At 43.2% G+C, this 25,073-nt stretch overlaps 1 protein-coding gene and 1 long non-coding RNA gene across 33 annotated transcripts in view; both read right to left on the bottom strand.

Annotated features, from left to right (window-relative positions):
* The window catches only part of CAMK2G (calcium/calmodulin dependent protein kinase II gamma), a 157,800-nt gene that overhangs the window by 24,363 nt on the left and 108,364 nt on the right, over positions 1-25,073 (bottom strand). For 17 of the 32 annotated variants that reach the window (XM_035138186.2, XM_035138185.2, XM_060275059.1 and 14 more), the window contains exons 13-14: positions 14,718-14,780; positions 8,088-8,128 (exon numbers count right to left, since the gene is read on the bottom strand). In XM_035138186.2, coding sequence (XP_034994077.1) covers positions 8,088-8,128; positions 14,718-14,780 — 104 coding nt within the window. The remainder of the gene's footprint in view (positions 1-8,087; positions 8,129-14,717; positions 14,781-25,073) is intronic. The other 15 variants (XM_035138188.2, XM_060275060.1, XM_035138213.2 and 12 more) reach the window with 1 other exon arrangement.
* On the bottom strand, positions 24-8,079 carry LOC132592182 (uncharacterized). The gene is made up of 2 exons (XR_009557643.1): positions 7,711-8,079; positions 24-7,573 (listed from the first exon to the last, which is right to left on the bottom strand). It is a non-coding gene; the product is annotated as an uncharacterized LOC132592182 (long non-coding RNA).

Raw genomic sequence — 25,073 nt, 5'->3', positions numbered from 1 at the left:
ATTCCAAACTGAGCAAGAGTTAAAAAAAAATGCAGCCAATGTGACATGGGAGATACGGAAACTGGCGATATGTTCTTCTCAAAATATTCCCAATCTAGCAAAGGATGAGGAAAGTTTCCCCGTAAACCACACAGTTTCCATCCAAAGAAATCACACTTCTGAACTGCCTATTCAATATGGTAACGATGGGCAATGGACAATTGGCGTTTCAACCCCTTAGCCTTGGTCTTTCTGTTCAAAACTGCCCTCATCTGGTCAGGTGGCAAGCATATATTTCCTCACACAAATAAGGAATGTTTAATTCGCCTGTACTGGGAAGGTGGCTTACAATGACAATTACAGCTGCAATTCCAAGGTATGCACAAATGCACCCACAGACCTAGAAAGCATGCTTGTGATCTTCCAGAGAAAGGAGCATTTCAGCATTCTGCCCATAGCAATAGTTTTCAGGATGAGCCAAAGAGACTGACTGAGCATGTAACAACACCCTACCCTTTTGATTCTTGTCATCAGAATCAAGGCAGATGTCACTCACAGAGCACAGCCCTGGGAACTTGCACAGAAAAGAAGAAACTAGATCAGAGACACTTCCGCACAGATGCACGATGGGTCAGACAAGAAGATGTCAAGTGTGTGCTCCAACAGGAGTGCAGAGAAAAAGGCACTTAGGCACGCTCAGCAGGAGGGGTCTGTGTGAATGGAAACAGCTAGGTTTCATCGAGTGAGACCAGAGAGTTTATGAGCCCCTTTTTTTGCCTGCTCCAAAAAGAGAGAAATGTGGCATTTTCTGAAACAATTCCGATAAAAAATAATGAAGCATAAAACAAGCATGGCTGAGAATGTGCAAGGCACTTCCCAGGTACATTGGCAGGAGAGTAAGATTAAGTACCAGCCTGCAATGATTGATGGGCAACAAGAGAAGAAGATGAGGAAAGCCAGAGATTGCAGGAAAGAAGCATGATTAGCATTGCACCATGCTTACTGCTTAAGCGATCCACCCAGATTATGTTTCCTCTTTCCTTTCTGGAAACAACTGTTACCCACATGTGGCACCGGCCACAGTCTCATTTGGAAATCCTACTCTCACCCCCTGCTCCCTCCCTCTGCACCAATAAAGAAATCAAGATAATTCCATTTCCCAGCTGCCTGTTATACAACCTTCTGGGGGCATGTAGATATGTGTTCTGACTCTGCAGAGAAACCCACATAATGGCCACTGAATTGCACATCATATTAATTGTGTTTAAGCAATTACACATGCATTTCAAAAAGCAGGATCGTGGTGTGTGGGGATACTGCCTGATGACTGCTGCTGCTACTAAAAGGTTTACATACACAATCCTATGCATGTCTACTCAGAAGTCCCATTGATTTCCAATGGGGCTTATTCTGTTTAGTTTTTGTTTTATCATTTTTTGTTGTGGTTTTGCCTTATAGTATCCGAATCTGCATGGGGAAAGTGGATTTCTATGGAACAAAGCATCAATTAATTAATTGTTTTGATGGCCTCAATGCATGCATTGCACTGAAGCTGGATGGGGCCATAAGTTGGCCGCATTGCAGTCTTGTTCTTAACACACCTCGTGTCTAAGGATAGGGTTGGGCGATATATTATCCAAAACCAGTTTTGCATTCCATATCGTGATAATCGGTTTCATAATTTTTGACCTGGCAATGTATTGTGAATCATGATGTGTGTTAAGGCTGAGCGATGTCTGGCTTTCAACATCGCAATATATCACCAGCTAAACATTGTGATATACCCATATATCATGATGTCTGAAACAAGGATGTAATTATGTAGAGGTGAACAAAGTAATGTCCTGAAAAACTGCTGCTACTTAGGGGTCTAAAACTGAGACATTTTTACTTACCTTTAACATATTGTTGCAACTGTTATTTTATAGTACAGAGCAACAGGGGCAGAAGGAATCACGAGGCAAGCAATGACCAGCTTCATGGTTTTCCCCACATTGCGATTTTTTACATAGCACATGCACACATTGTGATTCGCGATATATCGCCCTGCTGAATAGTATGAAATCGTTACCACAATGTGAACTTCAAATACCGATACCTTGCCCAGTTTGTGTGTGTGTGTGTGTGTGATGCAAAAATCACGATGTGAGAAAAACCATGAAGCCAGCCAATTCCTCTACATAGCTCCTTTTTCAGAGAGCATGATATATCAGTATATCATGATGTTTAGCTGGTGATATATTGCGATGTTGAAAACTGGATATTGCCCAACCCTACCCAAGGACATTCAGAACATCTTTCTTGATTTAGTGCTTTGTGACATGGGAATTCTTCTCAGAACTGCAAGTGTATTGTCAAGGTAGAATACAAAGCCATGCGGAGTTTCTCAAAGCATGCCATAGTGGGTCTTCTCAAGCATGCCTTATCACGGGCAGTTAAGGAAAAGCAGAGCAAATAGCTTCAGTGTGACAGCCCCATTACACTAGCACAAATAATCACAGAGCAAGGGGAGAAGGAAGGGGAGACAGCAGGACCCACTCCAGGGGATTGGCAGGGACCAACGGCACTTCATTCCTCATCCCACAGAAAAGTCTCTCTTAGAGGCCACTCCACTTGATCATGAACTATTTATGCAACTTTGTGAAGAATCACTGTCTAAATTTTATCATTTTCTTCTTCCCACCCCGTCACTTTTTCCGTTTGTATGAAGTCTATTGGATTCAAGTCTGTGGTCAGAGTTATGTTTTGCTTTTTCATCTCTGCACAGTGCCACAAAACACTTTAGATGCTTTACACTTAATAATGGCAGTTTAAGAGATTTTGAGTGTGGGTTTTGGGAACTGCCTAGCTAGTTCAAGTCAGGAGTTGACATTGCCTCATATCCTTCTCCTCCACCCATCTTCTGTCTTCTGCACCCCCTGCAGGTTCCTCTTTCTCAGTTCAGTGCACACTTACTTCAGTAAACTTGACTGGGTTTTCCCTGTCTCTTAGCTTCCCTATTTCCTGGGACCTCCTCCTGGCCTCGGCTTGCCACACAGACTTTCTTCTGGCACTTGGGCCTTTGTAAGGTTTAATCATAGACAGGCAATCTCCCCTTCACTCAGAGAAGCTTGTGTGCAAACATTCTGACAGCTCCATTCCGTCAGCAAATTGGAAGGTTTATCAGAATCCTGCTACATCACAACAATTATTATACACATTATTAGTATATTATTATTCTCTATTTATTACACCTTTACTGTTTAAACATCCTGCATCTGCTCTCTTTGTAACTTTGAAGACACGCTGGCAGACTACAATGGTAGATTACTGGTAGACTACAATGATTTCAGTAAAAGAAAAATGTAAATAATGCAAGCCCTTACCTCATCAGTTTCTCCTTAACAAATACAGGGGTTCTAGACCCAAGTGTTACCTGATTTAATCCCCTGACTCAACATAGATCTCCTATATCAAAATGATCCCCCTAGCCTTAGCTTTTATCTGAAAAAGCCTCACGAGCTGCCTTCTCCCTAACATTTAAGCTAATCCCCTCCCTTGAGATTTACATAGATTTAAGACAACTACTCATTTTATCTTCTGTAGTCTTGTAAAACATAAAAAACCCCAATAATGTTCTTACTAAGCATCTCAATTGATTTGTTCACTCTCCTCCGATTCCTTTTCAGCTTATTCACATTCTTCTGGATGTCCAGAACTGACCACAGGACTCGAGTTTCAGCACTTCGGGGATGACATAGAGGACAGGATGGTAGGGAAACCCTGGCTTCATTTTCCGAGTCATGCATAAAGCTCCCCTTAGGCCCAGTTACCACCTCTCAACTGAACCTACTTCATGGGCTAATTTCAAGAATAAAACACTATACAGAGAGGATGGGATACAAATGAAATAAAACACCACCATGACTGAACTACCATTACTTAGGAAGCACAGAAAATCACGTTCCGTTGAGGAAGCAGAGTCCTAAACATCCCTAGGAATTACGTCTCATTGGCTGAACTGCTCTTATAGTCAAGGGATTATTTACCCTAAACTGGCTTGCATATAAATGAAAGGGTGGGGTTTTGTCACTTATCTGTAAATTCTAATTCTTCCTAGTGGAAGTAGGTTAGCCTGAGAAATGGGATGGTTCCGCCTAGGAGCAGGCAGGATTAAAACCGATGGCATCATCCAGGATGAGTTGGCTCCTGCTTGCCTCAACCATGCTAGAGCAGTGCCAGAAGAAGACCCCTCCATGCAGAGCACAAATTCAAGAAAAGTAACCAACTATATTTCTGAGAAGGCTGCCAGCCATAACAGTTTAAAGCAAAACACCACAATACAGAACAGAGGCAATACCCAAAGAGTCAACGAGTAGAAGAGTTTGGATTTGATATTCCGCTTTATCACTACCCGAAGGAGTCTCAAAGCGGCTAACATTCTCCTTTCCCTTCCTCCCCCACAACAAACACCCTGTGAGGTGGGTGGGACTGACAGAATTCAGAGAAGTGTGACTAGCCCAAGGTCACCCAGCAGCTGCATGTGGAGGAGCAGAGACACGAACCCGGTTCCCCAGATTACGAGTCTACCACTCTTAACCCCTACACCACAATGGCTCTCTCGCTTGGGTGCACGACTCCAAAACAACTAAGAGTGAGGCAGTCTGCCCACATTCCACCGCAAAGTGAAGGAATTTAAGCAACAAAATTCTACTCTCCGTGCATTCTGTGGGATGGTTCAGGTACACGCACCTGAACAGACAAATGCGAGCCCTTTGACTTCTGTCACTGAGGCAAGGCTAGTCTGGGCAAGTAGGAGCCCCCTCCTTCTGGATGATGTCATTAATTTTGACCCTGTCTGCTGCCTGGAGAAGCCAGGCTGTTTGCCAGTGTGTCCTATCCGCACTTGAGAGAAAACCACTGCCTTTTCCCTTTATCCTCAAATAGGGCGAATTGTTTCCCCCCTTATTTGATTATTACTAAAAGCAACAATAACAATAACAGTAACACATTTCTATATATTGCACAATGTTTATAAATACGCAATAATAGTTTTACATGTTGCTTTCGGGTGTTCAGAGTGCTTCGTACAAATTCTCCTGTTACAATCCTTACAACAACCATGTTGAGTAAATTGGCATTATCCTGAAGTTGAAAGTAGCTTGGCTAAAATCATGTGATGCGTTCATAGTAGATGCGTCAATTAAGATTGATATACTATTGATTCATAATCCAGTCTCTTGGCTCCTTTGCAACACCAGGTCACACAACCTTTCCAGTATGACATTTTAAAACTCAAATTTCTAGGTTGTTAACTCCAGCGCATCCGAGGCAGGTTTTCTCATCCCTTGCTCAACAAGTGTTGGCTTCAATGGTAAGTTACTTTTTAAGCTGCCCAATATAGACTTATGGAAGAAAGCAGAAATTGTGAGTAAAACTAGCTACTTTGCTTTCTCTACAACTATATAGGATGAAGAGTACATTTCTACAAGAGCTAAAAAGAATTTGCCAAAAGCACACACACTTCTCTCTAGTTCAGATGAAGTATTTCAACAAACCAGGATAAATAAGTTAATGGGGTGAATGAGTGCTCACTGGAAGGACAGATCGTGAAGCTGAGGCTCCAATACTTTGGCCACCTCACGAGAAGAGAAGAATCCTTGGAAAAGACCCTGATGTTGGGAAAGATTGAGGGCACTAGGAGAAGGGGACGACAGAGGACGAGATGGTTGGACAGTGTTCTCGAAGCTACGAACATGAGTTTGACCAAACTGCGGGAGGCAGTGCAAGACAGGAGTGCCTGGCGTGCTCTGGTCCATGGGGTCACGAAGAGTCGGACACGACTAAACGATTAAACAACAACAACAACCCAGAGTCCTAGGTGAACAACAAAGAAATCCACAGACAAAGGAAAATTAATGGAATTCTAAGAGAAATCACACCCGTGAACATCTAGTTTCCTCTCTAGAACAGTACATCACACACCATTAAATTATCTCCTCATTACTATGAAGCTTTATCCTATTCTATCTCCCTGCCTCTTTCCCCAGCAGGAGCTAAAATAACCAGCAGAGATTATAGGAAAAGAACACTGAAATTAATTTGGAAACAGCATTCAGGATGGTAAATTCCACAGAAAAGCTAATTATCCCAAAGAAAGCAGTTCATTTGCTGCACTTGTTGTGAGATAAGCACAACCACAATTACTTGCAGCCAACACAAATACTCACAGGAAAAGCAAACGGGGAGAATAATCAATAGTCAAGAATTCATTAGAACATCACAGGGGTATCATATTAGGGTGATGTCTTTCACTTTGTATGGAACAGGAGCAACGCTCCTGTATCTTACATATGAACTGTGGAGATGAAATGAAGGAAACGCTGCCTATTTAGCAGTAGCAGGACAGAGTCAAAATTGGGAAACATGTACAGTTAGGGCAGACTTCTTCACACACATGCAAGGAGCTTCAGGGTCAGAGGTTCAGACAATTTCATGGGCAATGGGAGACTTCTATCCCCCCCCCAAATGGAACTTCACTTCCCTACACCCCCAAAAGGAAGAAGTTTCTGTAAAGCTAATTTCTCTATTTGGTTGGCTCCTCTTTTGTGCCGACCACTGATCTGATGAGTGCAAGGGTCAGAAAATCTAATAGCGGCTTCAAAAATAAGAGAAGCCTAAATTAAAAACAAACATGCAGGAGGAATTCTTCTCGTCCTTCGTTGTAGAGAAAAATATGAAATCTTGTATTAATTTATGAAGCCTTGAACAGATCAGGTCCTGGGTATCTCAGGGACTGCCTGACCCTTACATTCCAGTTTGATCACTAGGATCATCTGCCACAGATGTTGCTGGTTGTTCTCTGAGTCAGCGAGGATTATTTGAGAACAAGGAACCAAGCCTTTAGAGTCAGCCCTGTCCTGTGGAATACTCAGCTAGTAGAAGTTCAGCAGGCTTCTCCTGTTTCAACTTTGAAGCACCTGCTGAAAACTTTCCTGTCCCATTAGGCTTATGCATGCAAATAAGAATACACCTTTCCACAACAGTAATCTGATTTTAACTTTTTTTGTATGGTTTTTATGGTATGGTTTAATGTACAGTTGTTGCGAACTACTTTGACATTTTCCTTATGAATTGGTGGCTTATAAATTTTTTTTTATAAAAGTAATTAATAAATGAAATGTATACGCATTCTCAACAAAACCCTGATCAACTATGGAAACTGAATTACGTACTGGGTCTTAACGCTTTACTAATCTCATTTTATGGATTCTTATTCTCCAATATGTCAACATCACCATTGTCTTCTTTTCAAACTCCACAATGAGACACAGTGAATTCACAGCATATGAAATCTTCCATACCATTTTAATTTATATATTTAAACATAAACACACTCATACATCAATTCCAGAAGCTGTATAGCAGGGCTGGGCAGACTTCAGACTTGCCAGATATTACTACTACTACTACTACTACTACTACTACTACTACTATACTAGAACCCAAAGATTCACCAACCAAAGCGAAAAACATAGCCGGCAGAATTAAAGAACAAGGGAGCCTCTGAGCATGTTCTGAGCCTAGGAATTTATTTTCAATAACAGGAAATAACCTGGTTACAGGTAGGTAGCCGTGTTGGTCTGGGTCGAAGTAAAATAAAAAAATTCCTTCAGTAGCACCTTAAAGACCAACTAAGTTTTTATTTTGGTATGAGCTTTCGTGTGCATGCACACTTCTTCAGGAAATAACCTGTTACAGTACTTTCACACATAACCCCTATTTAGCTTGTTTCTTCTCAGTGCCCTATTTTGGGTGGGAACTAATTTTGTGTTGCTATATTTAAACAGTCGGGAGTCAGAAACCCTTGCCAATCTACTGCAAAATCACCCAGGGATCTGCCACTAGAGCCCAGTCTATCTTTTACACAACCCTGGCTTAGGAGAGACAGAAAGATCAATGACACAGTAAAACAGCAGAACTGAGGTGGGAAAGTGGTGAAGACAGCCACAGGAGGAGAAGCACAGTTGTTTTCTGGTGCAGGAATGATCGTGGGCTTCTGGTCAAGGACAGCAATTTTAGTCGAACAGACTGGAAAGGAAGAGGGTGGGCTAAAATCCAAAACCTACCTTTACTCCATCAGACTTCTTGTTCAGTAAGCTTTTGGCAGCTGCAGAGAGAAATAGGAGACACAAATAAGCTTCATTTTGTGAACGCCTGTTCCCTTGCCCTTCAACTCAGTCTTATGGGAGTGTTAGCAGAAAGTTTCCCTTGCTAATTAGGATGGCTATAAAGGCCAAGCTGTATCCATCTCAGGCTCCTGCTAGTTCAAAACAACAAATTATGCAACCTGCCTAGTATTCACACCAAAGACACTGCTTAGTAAAACAGGCCTCGAGAGCTCTTGAAGTTTGGTTTCAAATATTTTACTTTCATTGCTTGCCCCATCCCTTCAATATTCAAAGTTAACAGTGACAATAAAAGAAAGGGGGGTCTTTTAAATTCCAAAAGTTGAATGTTACCCCTTGAATACAGTTGTTAAGGCTGCTTCACACAAGGCAAACTTTCTTCACGGAAGTCATCAGCACTTTTTTTAAAAAAAAAATTTAAAAGTGCGAATCTCACATGTAGTTTGGTTGTGTGCAATGAATTCAAAAGTCGTCTCGACCAGCTGCAAGTTCCTGCTGCACGTACACATGGCGAAATACACGTATGATTTCCATGCAGAAAATTTTGCCTGTGAAGTGGCTCATGCATAGATATTACCTATTAAAAAGTAATAGTCAATGGGCATGGTCAACGCCTGGGAATTCCAAGTGCTTTGACCAATCCAATCTACCAGCAAGAATCCACGTGGAAAAAGAACCAGGGGAAGATGGCTCACGTTCCGGGGTGGGGAATGGGGAACAAAAGCAAGGCAGCACCGGCAGCTGCCAAGCGGGAGAATGCAACGGAGACAACTATGAGCAAGATCCAGGCTACCTGTTTTGCCTTCAGAAAGGCAAGACCATGTCACCTTTGTCTGAATGAACAGCTAGCTTGCAGACATACAAACACGTCACACACAAGTATACATGTACTGCGGATGCATGTGTAGCAGAGGGATACAGGGCGACCCCCAGTGCACACATGAGACCACCTATACATGCCCAAGGACAACAACTCAGCATATCTACTTACAACAGCAAAGCAGCATTTGCTTGCAACTTTGTGGCCAACAAATTCACCCAACAGGTGCCTACTGGCATAAAGGTACTGCCGCACAAACTGTACACTGCAGTTGGTGGAGGGTTCTAGGGACACGGTAGGACAAATGAGTTGCAAATTTATACTAATGCCTCTTAAAAACTGCTTAGGTCACATCCACATGAAGGTACAAGAATAGGGTCAAGGCGAAAGCATGATGTGAAATTTCCGTGGCTGGGACTGCAGCACAGATCAAAGCCCTACAATGCAGAGAATGGCAGCCAGAGAACATCTGCTTTATTTCTAAAAGTGTCAAAATACTAGCCCTTGTGGTCACCATGAAAGCATAGTTAAGTTTCTGCTTTAAAATCCCAAGAGAGCCAAGTTCTGGGTTCTCTGGCATACAGGATCTCCTACACGTTTCAAAAAGAGTTGGGATAAAAATGGGGTGGGCTTCATGAACATTTCCTTGTCCCTCCTTGTAAAACTATTTTTATACAGAAGCTAGATGGTCACCCATCAGGGGTGCTGCAGCAGAAAATTCCTGCATCAGCAGTGGAATGGATTGGGTTGCCTTGGAGGTCTCGCCCAAATCTAGGATTCTAGTACAGCAAGTTAGGGAAATATAACCTGGTTGCCTTAGCAGTGTGTTCCCTCTTCTCCCCCTTCCCCTTAGCAAGGGCTATGGGAGGAATTCATCCCCAGTGATTTCATCATATAGCCAAATCTGATTTGCTATACAGCACTGGGATATTGTTGTGTTCATTATGAGACTGGTTGGGATTATGTAGTGGTAAGGTAGCACATATTGGGGCTGTAAACAGGTACGAAATAGACTTTGCAGAGGCCACTGAGGTAGTGGTGGTGGCAGGGTTTCCTTTAGAGGAATTCATTGCACTCCTAAAGCCCATGTTTTGCATAAAACAAATGTAACTCATGGTAATTTGGCCCAGAACTGCACTCAACACAGTTACTGTGTGCCTAAGGAGGTTTTAAACCCAAGACTTGAACAGAAATATTATGCAACCCACATATTAGGCTAAGGAAATCTGACCAATCAGCAGGGTTAAGATTTCTTGCTCACTGAATTTGGAATTTCAACCCTGAATCCCAGATTATCCTGAATATGGGCAGGTTTGTATGGAAGTTGAAATTCCTCTGAAACTTTGTGCCCACCTTGAAAACAAACGAACAAAAAAGGAGGTGTTTTTGCTTCCCTATTTACATGAGTAAAAAAATGTAGAAACAAAAACGAAACAAAAAATTTCTGACTTTCTATACACAAGGACAAAGTAAAATAAAAATAAAAGACCCAGCTGCTACCACCACCCTCATAAACTGCATTCATAGACACTTGGAAGTTTCACTTGCCCCAAAGGCATACTATCTCAAGTTTCTCCAAGAACTCCACTACATTTCATGGAGAATTCAGGGCTACAAATGAACAGAGGGAACTCTGTTAACTGTCTTAGTTAACAGCAGAGACAGTATGAAGGAGACATCATCTACACATGAATCCAATGAGGCCTACTGCATGGACTGAAATCAATTTTTTACCCTGGTGTAATTAGTCCTGACTCCACTCTATGAAACTGAGACTTCATGCTTGGAATTTATTTTTTACAGTTCATAACTGCAGTGCACAACAACTCTGCTGCATGCTGGATGACAATTTCATATCGATTCCTCCCCACCTGTGAAGTTATCATATTGGGGAGAAAGGCAGTACCTTATGTGGTCAGTTGTACTGAATACAGAGACGAACACGAAAGAAAATTCCTCTCTGAGTAGTCTTCCAGGCTAAAGAGGTGGGGTGGTGGTTACTCAACTACAGCCTGTGTCGTTTGCAATATGGATAGCATAGCTGTCATGGAAAACCACTTTGGAGTGAACACTTTTCACACAAGCTGCTCTGTCCACGGAATGTGTTGCTTACAGTGGCTTTGCAACAACAAACAACGTGGTACCTTGGTTATGCAGAAGTGGGTTTCCGGTTCTATCACGCCACCAGCAGAACATATGAAACAGGTCTCAACAAGAGAGTTAAAAGCAAAAAGAGATACTATACAGCACATGGCACACCCAAAGTGGACATACACAGAGTTAGGCCACAAAATTCTGATGTGTGAGTTCTAGTTTTGTCTGGAACAGAAGACAATATGGAGGAGGGGGTGGAAACCAAGGGAGAGGTAACAGGAAAACACAATGCTTCTTATTGGAATTTGCTTCCATCCCTGGGGAAAATGCAGGACAAAGGTTTAAGAAATAATAATAATGATGAAAGAGTAAGCAAGCTGCATAGTTACACAGACCTTATGGCTTTGTTCTGCATAACCCTAACGTGTGGCCTGCTTTTAACAATGGAAATCACAACCAAGAAAGGGCACTTCCTTACCTGTCTCGCAACTTCCTTTTGGCCCTGTCAGAAATTATGCCCCAACACCACACAGAAAGCAGGGAAGTATTTGCATGGTTCTAGAGCACTTGGAGCTACCTCAAGGTAATAGGTATCACAATTTCCTCAATGCCTGAAAAAAACAACTATGCCCACAAGTGTTTGGAGAAGGGCGAGGGCGGGGGATAGGAAGAGCAGCAAATGCCATAGACCATCACTGATTGTGAACAGGCTGCAAAATGCATTTAATTAATTCCCCGTTCACCCCGAAACTCTTAACATGTGCATTATGGAAATAAGTCTGCGTTTATAGTGGGGCTAGAAAAATAGCTGGGTAGGAGAAGCAGTGGGAATAAACTTTCTATGCAACTACTGTGCACTGCGAAGAGATGCAAAGGACAGCCAGGAAGCCTGGTAATGCTAGCTTGAACACAATTGTGGAAATCTGCTCACATCCTGACCCTAATGAATGTTCCACAGTTCACATGCTTCACCCACACAGCCCCAGAAAAAAACAACAACCCAGTTACTGGCCCAGGACTGCAGGAAGAGAAGAAATTTGCTACTCATTTAAAGCAGCTCATGCAATAGAAGATGGTTGGGGAAGACTTTTATAAATTAATTTACAACACGGTGACAAGAGCAGACATCCCAAGCACACAAGACAAGACAAAGATGCATGTTTGCTCAGAGCTGTGGCCTGCAGGTGTCAGCCGACACACTAGAAATGCAGAGGGAGGATTCCCACAGATGAAGCACCACACACAGGGACAAGACATGGTTTAAGATGACTCCAAAAAAACAAACAAAACAAAAGCACAGGGCACAATACACAACTCAGCAGAAGGCGACAGGAGGGACGACCCCAGGAAAACTGCCTGGGAGGTCCCTTTCGGGTAAAGAAATGTTTTTGCATCCATGCTCTGCAGATTCCCAAACATGGGGCACATTGTCATCCACTCTTGACCCCTCTCAACCCTTCCCCAGGTGATGTTGGGTCAGGTTCTGCTTTGAGAAACTATTTTAACATTAAAAATAAATGAATATTAAAATGCTTACTCACAATTTTACCACAGGGTTGAGTGACCCAGAGTTTGCAGACTCTGCTAAACTTGACGTCACGAAAGCATGTGAAAAATTCTGTAGCCGCAATGAAAGCAAGAACCCCAAATTTCTAATCTTTATGGCCCCTAAATCTGTCTCATCTAAGAGAGTCTGATACAGGTTTATTTTTTAAATAATAATAATAATAATAATAATAATAATAATAATAATAATAATAATAATAATATCATCTTTAATGATGCCTGAAGTTCTCTGCTGATATCAATTTTGGGAATAGTTTCCCTCCCCCAGAGGACAACGTATATATTATCCGGCAGGCTGATCATCCTGGTTTTAAACTAATGGGCAGAGAGGGTAGCTGTCATGGTTGCAGAAATAACTTGGTATATAATGACAAAACATTTTCCAAGCAGTCCTGGAGGGATGAATTCCTCTGCATTTCCCTCTTGTTTAACTCATGGGAAATTATCAGTTAGTCTGCAAGCCTGAGTGCCAACAACAGAGGCAGGAGAAATAAACTTTGCCAGTGTCACAGCAAAGTAGGGGGAAGGCCCCTTATTTGGGACACCAGAGGCTGTGCGCCACTTCCTCTCATTTCCTTGCCTGCACACTCCTGGATCTTAAGCATCATCCCACCTAAGGCACATTGACTAAAACATACATGTATAGTGAAATTGGGTAGTTACTTTTGCTAGGTAAAATACGTGGTTGCTTTCTTGAAGTCCTTATCACCAATCATTCATAAAAAGCACAACCCTGCTCCCCACCCACCGAACTCTGTGGCAGAAACACTGGATCGCGAGAAGTCTAAATTCTGCAATGTGATTTGAATATATATATATACCTGTATATATATTGCATGAAACACCACACGCATAGTGCACCCAGAAACAAGCATGCAAATTAAGTAGAACAAATGGGGGTCTGTGAGGAACTTGTGGGGGAGTAGGGCACAGTGACAATGACTTCCCTCCCCCTTCCTTCCTTCCTTCCTTCCTTCCTTCCTTCCTTCCTTCCTTCCTTCCTTCCTTCCTTCCTTCCTTCCCCCCACCCTGCAGGTTCCTCAGCTGACAGGCATGAGGCCTCTGAAAGGCTATTGCTCTGTCCCAAGAAGCTCAGGGGATGTGGTCCCAGGCATTTTGAGGGCTCCATGGAGCCTAGCAGGGAAGGGGAGCCCAGGGAGTCTGGCACTTCAGCCTGATAGTCCTTAGGTCCACTTCAGCCCGTTTATGTGGAGGCTTGGCTTCAGCTCAGCAGATTCATTCATTCTGAGCCTAAGGCACTGTCAGTGTAATGGGTTTGGGGCTCAAGTTTGGCTGAACATTGATCCTTAGCTGGCTGAAGACTTGTGTCTACACACTGCTCTCTGCTGTCGGGGATTTTGGTGGAAGAGGGCACAAACCTCAGATGGCATTAGTCCTGGAGGTGTAGGGAGTTCCCCTTCAGTTTCCAACATCCATGTTGATGATCTCCTCCACTGTAAGAGGCCTTTTTCTTGTCCTATTCGCTCCCCCCCCCCCCGTATTCAAACCCACAGGTGCTCCAAACAGATGGTTCGGAACCACAATTTTTGAACTACAAAATGTAACTTTTCTAAGATACTGAAAGCTATTGCTTGATACCCAATCGTGTGGATGAATGGCAAGACAACCCTGTATCTCCTCTTCCTGTAACAGGACAGGACACTTTGCTAGGAAAAAGCTTCATTATACAACAGAACCCCCACCCTTGCCAAGCCAGTTTGCTGGCATGTTTGGTCCCCTGACTCTAAGATACACTCACCTTCTGAAATCCCCTTCAAACAGCAGGCACTGGTAACCCCACACCAGAGCAACCCCTGCCTCCAAATCTCATGTGCTGATTCATTGCAGGACTGGGTTAAGAACCCAACATGCATACTTTGTTAGTAGACTTAAAATCCACGTGGTTATGGTTCTTGGTTAGATGGATACCTTAGTACATGCCCATTTCTCAGCCAGCAAGCATGGATGGCTTCTCACTGGGTTCACAAACACTGGCATGCTGGTTTTAACTGGTTGTGGAATTGGTGGAGGGTAGGCAGATAGGTAACTCTAGGTTCAGGCACTCAGGATATACGACTCATGCCACATACCTTGCTCAGCCAGGCCGGCAGCACTCATGGCGGCCGAAGCAGGGGCGGAGCTCTGCCTGCCAACTGATTGGACACAATCATTCAGTGGGAGGAGCCATAATGAAGCAAAAAGGCCCAACAGCAACGAGAGAGCAAGGTGCAAGTAAATTAGTTTTGAAAGGAAAAGTAGGAAGAAAGAAAGGATCGAAGAAGGGAAACACACTATTACAGGGGGTAAAAAAAGGTAATTGATTCCCCTTAAAACATTAAGATAGAACTACAGAATCCAGCACAGAGGGTTGGACGTCAGGAACGGACTTAGCTGTAAACAGTGTTTTAAAAAGCAGGGTCTCAGATCCAGAGTTCTGGGACAACAACGTCAAAGAAGAGGGACATTAACATCAAAGAGGCAGTAATAAAGGCTTTGGGGGAGGAGGGGGAGGAGTCAGAGGGTGCTAAAGACTTGTATCCAAACGTCATTGCAACATCTTGTACTATGAAAGACCAAATTGTGAGGTTTTTAAATATATATATATATACCACACACTCAATTGGTACGTCTGGGTTCACAGACACCATAGCATCTTCAGCCACTGTGTGCCAAACATGTGTTCAGTTAAAAAAAGAAGAAGTCAGTTCGGTAATAGGGAAATCAACATCCTTTGCATGGGAAGTACAGACATGGTATGAGCTGTAGTTTATTAGGAACATTTTCCAGAGTAGCATTTCCCACAGCTCTCCAGAGTGGAAAGATAGTGGTTTGTCTCATCAGCACTCAAGGTTCTTAAGCATCCCCTTCCAAACTGAAAAGCACTGGGAGGGTCTGGATACTTCTCTTCCAAGAGTTCTGATACGCATTTACTGAGTTTTCTCATAGCCCTGGTTCACACAAAACAGTAAGGCAAATTCTGACTTACTTGGGCTGCACACTTTGCAGCCTCCTCAGTCCTTTTTACTGCTCCACTTTGTCGAGTTAAGCCAAGGTTTTGCTTTGTGCGCTGTCCAAAATTGGGCTTGTGGTTAAACTCTCTTTTCACTAACCATGAGCTGCAGCCAAGTTCTGTTCTTGGCTACAGCTTGTGGTTAGCGAGGAGACAGCTTAGCCATGAGCCTGGGTTTGGATGGCACATTAAGCCAAACCTTAGCTTAGCTCAGCGGGAGCAAAAAGGATCATGGAAGAGCCAAGCGGCTGTGAGCCCACACATCTGTGCAGCCATGGCAAGCCATAGCATGCAGTATTAAAACCACCTTCCTAATAAAATGGTCTATGAGAAAACAAAGTTAAGATGTGGTTAAACCACCCGGATGATGTCAAACAAAACGGAAGAAGAAAGTATGCAATTCTATGCCACCACTCAGAAAGAGACCAATGAAGTATTTGGGTGTCTTGGTGGCTCTACAGGAAGGGCAAACACCCACCTAAAAGCAACAGGATAGTAAAACATGCCTGAGAACATGGACTTATGGGGGGGGAGGGGAGAAGAGGAAGTAGTAGCACCATTTTCTAAGTCAGAGCTTTCCGAACTTTTCATGTTGGTGACACACTTCTTAGACACGCATTGTTTCCCGACAGAGTAATTAAGTTTTACTAGCAAACCGGAGGTTAAACTAACCCCTTTCCAGCCCCGGGAGGAGTGTGGGGTGTATTCGCATAACACACCTACACACTGCAGCCGACACACAGTTTGGAAAGCTCTGTTCTAAGTGATGCAGGAAACCCCCGGCAGTCTGGACTTGCAAACTCAAGAGTTTCTTGTTAAGTTATAGGAAAGACCAGACCTCAATCTTCCTCAAAGTGAAAACTAAGAAGATAAGCTCTTAGGGAACCAACTGCGAAGAAGACGCCATTAATACAATGCATTTCAAGTATTCAGGGCACTTCACTGTTATCTCAGTGATCCTTACAAAAGCCATGTAAAATCAGGAAGTATTAGCTCCTTGAGTGCAAAGGATTGAATCGTGCTTGAGGCCATCTAGCGAGTTTGTGGTTGAGGTGAGATTTGAAATGGGGAACCTGCTCCTCACATCGCAAGATCTCAGCTACTCTATACCAGTCTGGAAAAGGAAGAGATATATAGAGAATGGATAGCAGGTTCAGTAAATTAAAACTAGTCATCTTCCCAAATCTAATCCTCCTGCCTTGCATATTCAGAAGACTAATGAGTTAGTTAGTCACTAGTTAGTTCACTATCTTGCCCAACATTTTATATACCTATACAGTGGTGCCGCGCAAGATGAATTTAATTCGTTCCGTGAGTCAATTCATTTTGTGAAAAATTCGTCTCCCATAGGAACGAATTAATTAAATTTCAATGCATTCCTATGGGAAACCGTGATTCGCAAGACGATTTTTTTGCAAAATGAATGCGTCTTGCGAGTCACCATCAGATCACAAGATGCATTCGTCTTGCGAAAAATCGTCTTGCAGGGCATTCGTTTTGCGAGGTACCACTGTACTGTATCTGTATTTATTCGAGTGCGCTCTCCCTCCCCCCCTCTCTCACACACATTCAGTGTAATAAATAGGTCCAGTCTCACGGGTAGTTCACATTTGCAGATTAATTAGTCGAAGACTGGAGCATCAAGAAATCACAGAATCATAGAGTTGGAAGGGACGGCAAGCCCCATCCAATCGAACCCCCTGCAATGCAGGAATCTCAGCTAAAGCATCCATGACAGATGGCCATCTGAATCTTGAACCAGTCTTTAGGTGTGCTATAGAGATGACCCTTGAGCCTATTTAACCAAGTGAGGGCAAGAAGCAGCGCCCTCATTCTGATTTGGCCACCATATAACCACCATATTCTATTGGATGCATGATGAGGTGACACTGTGGCAATGTCCAGGCTGGCTAGGATCTCTTTCATTCTCCGCTCTGTAAAAGCGCTAAAGCTTTAGATCAGAGGGAGAACTACTGGTGAAAAGGTGGCAAACAGTTTAGTACCAAAATACATGGTTTGAAATAGAAAGCTGGGATTGGGGCAAAGGGGGGGGGGAGAAAGAAAGGTTTCACACTTAAATTATTATTATTATTATTATTATTATTATTACTACTACTACTACTACAACTACTACTATTTTGGGAGGTTTTTAACACTTGATGTTTTTAGATAAGCTGTAAGCCAGGCATAACCAAACTTGGCCCTCCAGATGTTTTGGGACTACAATTCCCATCATCCCTGACCACTGGTCCTGTTAGCTAGGGATGATGCGAGTTGTAGTCCCAAAACACCTGGAGGGCCAAGTTTGGTCATGCCTGCTGTAAGTCAGATGGGCAGGGTATTATTATTATTATTATTATTATTATTATTATTATTATTATTATTAACTTGTTGAGTAGGTGCGTGTGCACACACACACAAACATGGGTGACATCCAACTGTGTCCACTCACAAGCAAATAAGCCTTTCCCTTGTACAATGGGACTTGCCCTTTCTCTTCACCCTGGAACACACCCAGAATCTGCTCTGGAGTGGGGACTAGATATTTGTTTGTTTGTTTGTTTGTTTGTTTGTTTGTTTGGAGCTAGGGTTGGTGAGGGGCTGTACCAGGGAGATGATGATTAGGTCCACCTGAGTGACATTAAATATCATAAAAGTGAACCAGGTTTTTTGTGAAACCTTTCCTCACTCCCCTGCATTATCATTAATGAACAAAAGTAATTTGAACCGAGGTGTGGTGCCAGAAACTATGCTCAGCGGGGAGCCTCAGTTAGCCTTGCCTCCATTAAATATATTTGTATGACACATACACCTGCAAACGTATTTGCCACATCCATACTTCACAACTGTACCTCTAGAAAACCATTTCAGGTATGGTCTGTCGTGCATCTTGCATACGTAGCATACCTCACCCTGCACATATAATGAAAGGTAAAAACAATGTGATGAAGGGGAAGTATTTGGAAGCAATACTGGTACCCATGGTCAACAGCTGTATTGTGGTACTAAACTTTTATGAAGGATCTAAAGATGGTTATCACCTCCCTCCCACTGTGCTAGCCTCTGAGCTGTTGGTTCTAATCCTTTGCCAGTTTGGTGCCAGCCAGATGTATTAGGCTACAACTCCCACCACAGCTCCACTCCAAAACATCTGGAAGGTACCAGGTTGGGGAAAAGCTTTTCAATACTAGTCCAAGGACCATGAATATCTTGAAACCACAAAGGCTACTTCTACAAAAGAATCATCAATGCTCTAATTCTCAGGAAGTCATATTGTACAAGCACTGTGGCTTGCAGAACAGGGAGAGATTGATGAATCATAGAATTGTAGAGTTGGAAGGGACCCTGAGGGCCATCCAGTCCAATGCAGGAATCTTTTGCCCAATGTGGCGCTTGAACCCATGGACCTGAGATGAGGAGTCTCATGCTCTACCCACTGAGATGGGGGGCAAAGACCAACACCTCCTCAAAACAAGACAGTTGACCAACAAATGCCCTGTGAGGATAATTTCAGAAGAGAGGGGGGGGGCAGGCAACTAATACATCAGAGTCTGTACCAGTTGAACTGTACCACATTTCAGGTTGTCTACCACCAGTTGCCCTATGGGAAGGATTCTGACACACTGTTATATTTTATTATTTCTTGGAAGGAATTCTATCCCAAATTGCAATAAGTTGTAAACAATTGCAATGAATTGTAATAAAATAAACAATTGCAATAAATTGTAATGAAATAAATTTTCTGCTCTCCAGCCGAATATTGGCTTATGCACAGCCCTGGCACTAAATGAAACATAGGGAAGTTCCAGCAAATTCTATTTGATTGCTTTCAAATATATGCATGTAGAAACTCCAGTTTTCGCTGAGAAATATCAGACATGCTTAGGATATCCAATAACCAGAGTACATGAGCACTTAATGAAAAAACAGAAAGCTCTACAGCCAGCATGGGGGGCGGGGGCAGGAATGCTATGCTTGATCGCTTCTTCTGCTTGTATGGATGAAGTCACAGAAACAAGGATTTGTCAGGATTCTGTGTTATGAAGGTAAAACAGGACAAAAACAGCTGTCATTTCAAAATCCAAGAGACCCAAGAGATAGCAACTGGAGACAGGCAAGAAAAAACAAATAGCAGTTAACCTGTAGATTTATCCTTTGGTGCGGTGGTTAAAATAGCTCCTCCTTAGTATCTCAGTTTGGCCAGACTGATTAAATCCACATATATGGGCCCAAGCCAAATCAAAGCAGTAATCAGAAGCTGAATTCTAAAAGCAAGCCCCTTCCGTATTCATGTGCTGGAGGGGGTCAAGAGACCCCTGTGGTGTCTCAATGGCAGCAGTGTCTCTGCTCTGCAAAAACTAAGTGCTGGTCTATATATACACACAAAGAGAGCATGCAGAATGAAGTGGAAACCAAGTGGTACAGTCCCGACATTACAGCAGAACTGTGCCACTTCAGGCTGTAGCTTTTTGAAAAAGGGCTGTGCTCCCTTGTTTTCTGGTGGTTCACATGCCAGTGGCGGGCAGGGACAGAGGCAAAAGTGGGAGGAGCAATGGAGGAAGCTTTTGCTCTTGTACAGTGGGCTGCATTCCATACAAAAGTCAGAGGTCTGTATACACACTCCTCTCATTCCATCCACTTACACATATGTTGAATTTGACAGCAAACCATGGTCACATATTCTGAACCAGCTCAACAGCACTTGCATCCCACAGCAGGTCCTGAGTACAATTTAGGATGGAGGGTCACATGCCAGCCATGGGTGGGGCAAGAGGCAAAAGAGGGTGGGGTGAGAGGCAAAAAATTCCGAGTAATACCCCTCCCCACCCTCTCACTATATATAAGGGTCTGGTGACTTCTGTTTCAGTGTATCTGAAGAAGTGTGCATGCACACGAAAGCTCATACCAATGACACACTTAATTGGTCTCTAAGGTGCTACTGGAAGGATTTTTTTTTTATTTTGTTTCAACAAAAAAAATAACTTTCTGCAGTGGGCTGGTTGATACACAAGCTCATGTACCCTTTCTCCATCGTCCGTCCAGGCAGGAAAGAGGCATTAAAGGTAAAGGTAAAGGGACCCCTGACCATTAGGTCCAGTCGTGACCGACTCTGGGGTTGCGCGCTCATCTCACATTATTGGCCGAGGGAGCCGGCGTATAGCTTCCAGGTCATGTGGCCAGCATGACAAAGCCGCTTCTGGCAAACCAGAGCAGCACATGGAAACGCCGTTTACCTTCCCGCTGTAGCGGTTCCTATTTATCTACTTGCATTTTGACGTGCTTTCGAACTGCTAGGTTGGCAGGAGCTGGGACCAAGCAACGGGAGCTCACCCCGTCACAGGGATTCGAACCGCCGACCTTCTGATCAGCAAGCCCTAGGCTCAGTGGTTTAACCACAGCACCACCTGGGCATTATCAGAGCTTAAAGGATGCGTTCCAGCTAGGCAGAAGCAGTCTGGAAGGGTGTAGAGCAGGGCCACTGATGGGTGTGGCCTGGAGAGTCTCAAAGGCCAGACAGATAGCACTGGAGGGTCACATTCAGCCCCTTAGCCTGAGGCTCCCCAGCCCACATTTTGGAATGTTCCCCCAACGCCCTACCCCCCCCAAAATACTTCCAGCAAGCAAAACGAAACAAAAAAATAAAACAAAAAATAGACATCAGAAATAAAAGTTATTGTGTTATTACGCTACTTTTATTACTATGCTATGTATTATTATGCTCTGTGTTATTTTTTATTATGCTCGCTAAATTATGTTCTCAGTGTTGTACACTGTCCTGGGATCTTTGGATAAAGGGCGGTATATAAATCAATTAAATAATAGTCCAGCCTGCTGCATTGTTTGATATTTCTACACCCTGGGCTTTTGTTACAACAGAAACAAACAAACAAAAAATAGGATCCACTACTACCGTCCACCCTATCACAAAGCAGCATAAAAAGGCCCGAACGACATATTTTTTTGATATATTTCAAATATCTGTGTAGGAATATGCCATCTTTTTGCCCCTAGTTTCTCTCTATATCTTCAAGACTGCAAAGACTTTGTCTCTTGTCACCCAAACTTCCACGTACGGAGTGCGGAACTGCAGAACTGACTTGGACAGGAAATGGACTGATTCGGCCATCCATAGTTCAGCAACTAGTGGAAAAGTAGGACAACCTGCCTGACCAACCCACACAGTAAACCTGAGGAGAGTCTCCTGTTAAAGGATGGCCAGACACTGCAGATTTTGCTACAGGTCCTACCTAGAAATAAGCAATTCCCTTTGTGCGAAGTCCAATAGTTCTTCAGGTCGATGATTCAATTAAGCTTTGCAGGATATCCAGCTTTGCAATTAAAGCTGCCCTTCTAATCCTCTTGCTTTGGTGTCTAGCAGGTTCTTCCAACTAGACAGAGCACACCAAAAACAAACACCCTCAACACATTTGCTGCTGGAAATACCAATTTAAACTCTGTTGCCATGTTAACCCAATATGAAGACTCTTTAGGCAAGACTACAACATGACAAATAGCAATCCTTTGAGCTACAGCACCAGCCCTGTTGCAAGATCAAGCCAGAATGAGCTGTTTTCACACTTCCAGCTTGAAATACAGATGGGTAGAAAGGGGTCTGCAACTGAGGGGAGTCGGTAAGTTGGGAGGCTTAGCAAATGGGTGGTGAGCAGCAGCATTCTTTGTTTTGCAACCCCAAAGCTCTTGGCGACGTTCACCATCCCCTCTCCCAATAATGCCCTAGATGAAGCATCATTTTTGAGCATTTGGGGAGAGAATGTGGTTGCTTCAAAAGGTAGCCATCATTTTATTCCCTTGACTCCCTTGGCTGGCATGGGTCATCATGGGCTGCATGGCAACCATGCATCATAGGGCAGGGCATACCCATGATTTAGCATTAACCTCAGGGTGTGTGTGAGTAGTCTGAATTTTTTTGAGGGTATATGAATTAACCCTGTCGTCATGGTCAGATGTTTGGTGAAGTTAAGTTGGTACACCACCTACATCAACATTGTTGTTGTTGTTGTTGTTGTTGCTGCTGCTGTTACTACTACTACTACTACTACTCCACCTATCTGGCTGGATTGCATTGGACTACTGTAATATGACTACGTGGAGCCTCCCTTCATGCAGAATGCTGTGTCCAGGTTGAATGGAGGTCGTGTTGTTAACATACAAATCCCTGAACAACTGGGGACTACTTTATATTTCATGTTGTTACTGATAATGATTAAAAAATGTTTAGGGGTACTCTCATTTTCCTACTCATATTGAAACACTGCCCCTCACTGAGGCCCAACTTCATTTCAGAAATGTTTAGGGGTATGCGCACCCCTGCGTCCCCCCAGAAAAAAAGCACTGATGATAATGATTATGATGATAAGGCAAAGGACCCCTGGACGGTTAAGTCCAGTCAAAGACGACTATGGGGTTGCGGCGCTCATCTCTCTTTCAGGCCGAGGGAGCCGGTGTTTGTCTGCAAACAGCTTTCCGGATCATGTAGCCAGCAGGACTGAACTGCTTCTGGCACATGGAGGACTGTGACAAGTGGCAGAGCGCACAGAAATGCCGTTCACCTTCTCACTGCAGCGGTACCTATTTATCTACTTGCACTGGTGTGCTTTCGAACTGCCAGGTTGGCAGAAGCTGGGACAGAGCCATGGGAGCTCACCCCCCCCTGTAAGATCTGTAGGGTCACTTAGACCACCTGGGGAAATTCTACTTGTAGCACTGCACTGCACCCTACAGAAGATCCTATGGCACTGACACATGCCCATCTTAGTGGCATGCATTAAAGGTCTGCCGTAAGTTAAACTGTCTAAAATTACTAAGTTTGGTGTGGTTGATATCCAAATTATATCTTGTTTTCATACGGTCAATAAAGGGCAGCGACGAACTCTCAAATGATTCTATATGTTGTTAATGATCTCCCAGATCTGTTCAGTCAGATTTGCCATTTCCAGGCAGATTCCAGAACTTGCTCAGTCACTCTTTTAATGCTGGAAGACTATGGGCTGCACCACCTGCTAGTTAATAAACCAGTTTTCATCTAAGCATTTTGTGCGTGCACCCATTCATTTCTGTTGGGTGTCCCAGGCCTTTTACATTCTAGGAATTTATGTTAACCTTTCTGGCTGGCAGCTTTTTCAGCATGGCAGAGATAAAATTAAAGAATCATGGCAATTAACTGAGTAAGGCTTGGTTGCTAGTTCATCAAGAGAGTGGCCATGAGTAAAAGGTCAAAGAAGGGAGCTGTAGATCTCATGGAAGAAAAGATTGGGACACAAGGAGTTTTGGGTTTCCCCTTAAACAATGCACACTTGTGCTCATTCACTAGTGTCAGGCTAGGGCTTCAAAGGAATCCACTGACTTATGTAGACACAGAACTTAAAATATATAGAGAAAAACATAAAGAAAAGAAAAAAACATTAAAGCAAAAACATTCCCCGTAGTCCCTTTAACAACAGTAGTTTGTTGCTTCCCAAATAAGGTAGTAGTCAGTTGGCTGAGATAAGAACTTATTGGTCAAAGAATATTAATTTGCAGAGCCTTTTTCTATACAGACGCTAGATGGAGCTATCCGTCTTCTTCCCAAGAAAGAAAATTAAGGCCCGTCTCAAAAAAAATTCTTGAGAAGCAGCTGTAGGGGGCTCTCAACTGGATCAAGACTGAAAGGGAGAAGTTGTCATATCCCTTCCCACAAGGTCCTCCTGTCCTACCTTGGGGGAAACCAGAAGTGTTAAAGATTCCATGTTTGGAAAATAAGCATTTTAAAACACCCTGTGCCAAAAGTTCTATACAAATGGAAAGATGGGTCAGTACTGTAACTTGTTTTGGGATGATTTTTCCCTTGGTCTCTCTCAGCTGAGAAGATTCTTCCCACTCATATTTCATGCATAAAGCATAACAGGGAAAAATGTGTACAATTCCCAAACAGATATAATTAAGACCCATTGAAACAACCAGAACAGAATGAAATGTTGTACATGCACTTCAACCATACCTAGATTAGCAACTGTGTGTTTAACACTCAATGTAAGGGACAAAGCCCCCATCTTGGTGGGTTTGCAGTCAGAAGATCTAAGCCCCACTGAGTTTAATGGGGCTTGAGTATATTGCCTCTTGCTTGCCTGGATGGGGGCTGAAGAGATGTGCATGTAGGGTTGGGTGGCTGGATTTACCTCCCTTGCTTCCCCCAGGTTTGTTTTTTTCTTTTTCTTTTCCCAAAAATGAACCCTGAATTATTGAATTTTATTGATATTGATGCTGCATTTTATGTTGTATCCTATGCTGTTTTATGCTGTTTTTAAATCGCATTTTAATCAATGTTTTATATTTGCTGTTGCCAGCCCTGAGCCCGGTTTTTAAACCGGGAAGGGCGGGATATAATTAAAAATTTATTTATTTATTATTAACCCACCTACTTTTGCCTCTGACCCCT

This window comes from Zootoca vivipara, chromosome 5, assembly GCF_963506605.1.
Source record: "Zootoca vivipara chromosome 5, rZooViv1.1, whole genome shotgun sequence".
NCBI classification, from domain to species: Eukaryota; Metazoa; Chordata; class Lepidosauria; order Squamata; family Lacertidae; genus Zootoca; species Zootoca vivipara.
Note: the sequence above shows the minus strand (reverse complement) of the source record. Positions and strands in the feature narration are given on the sequence as shown.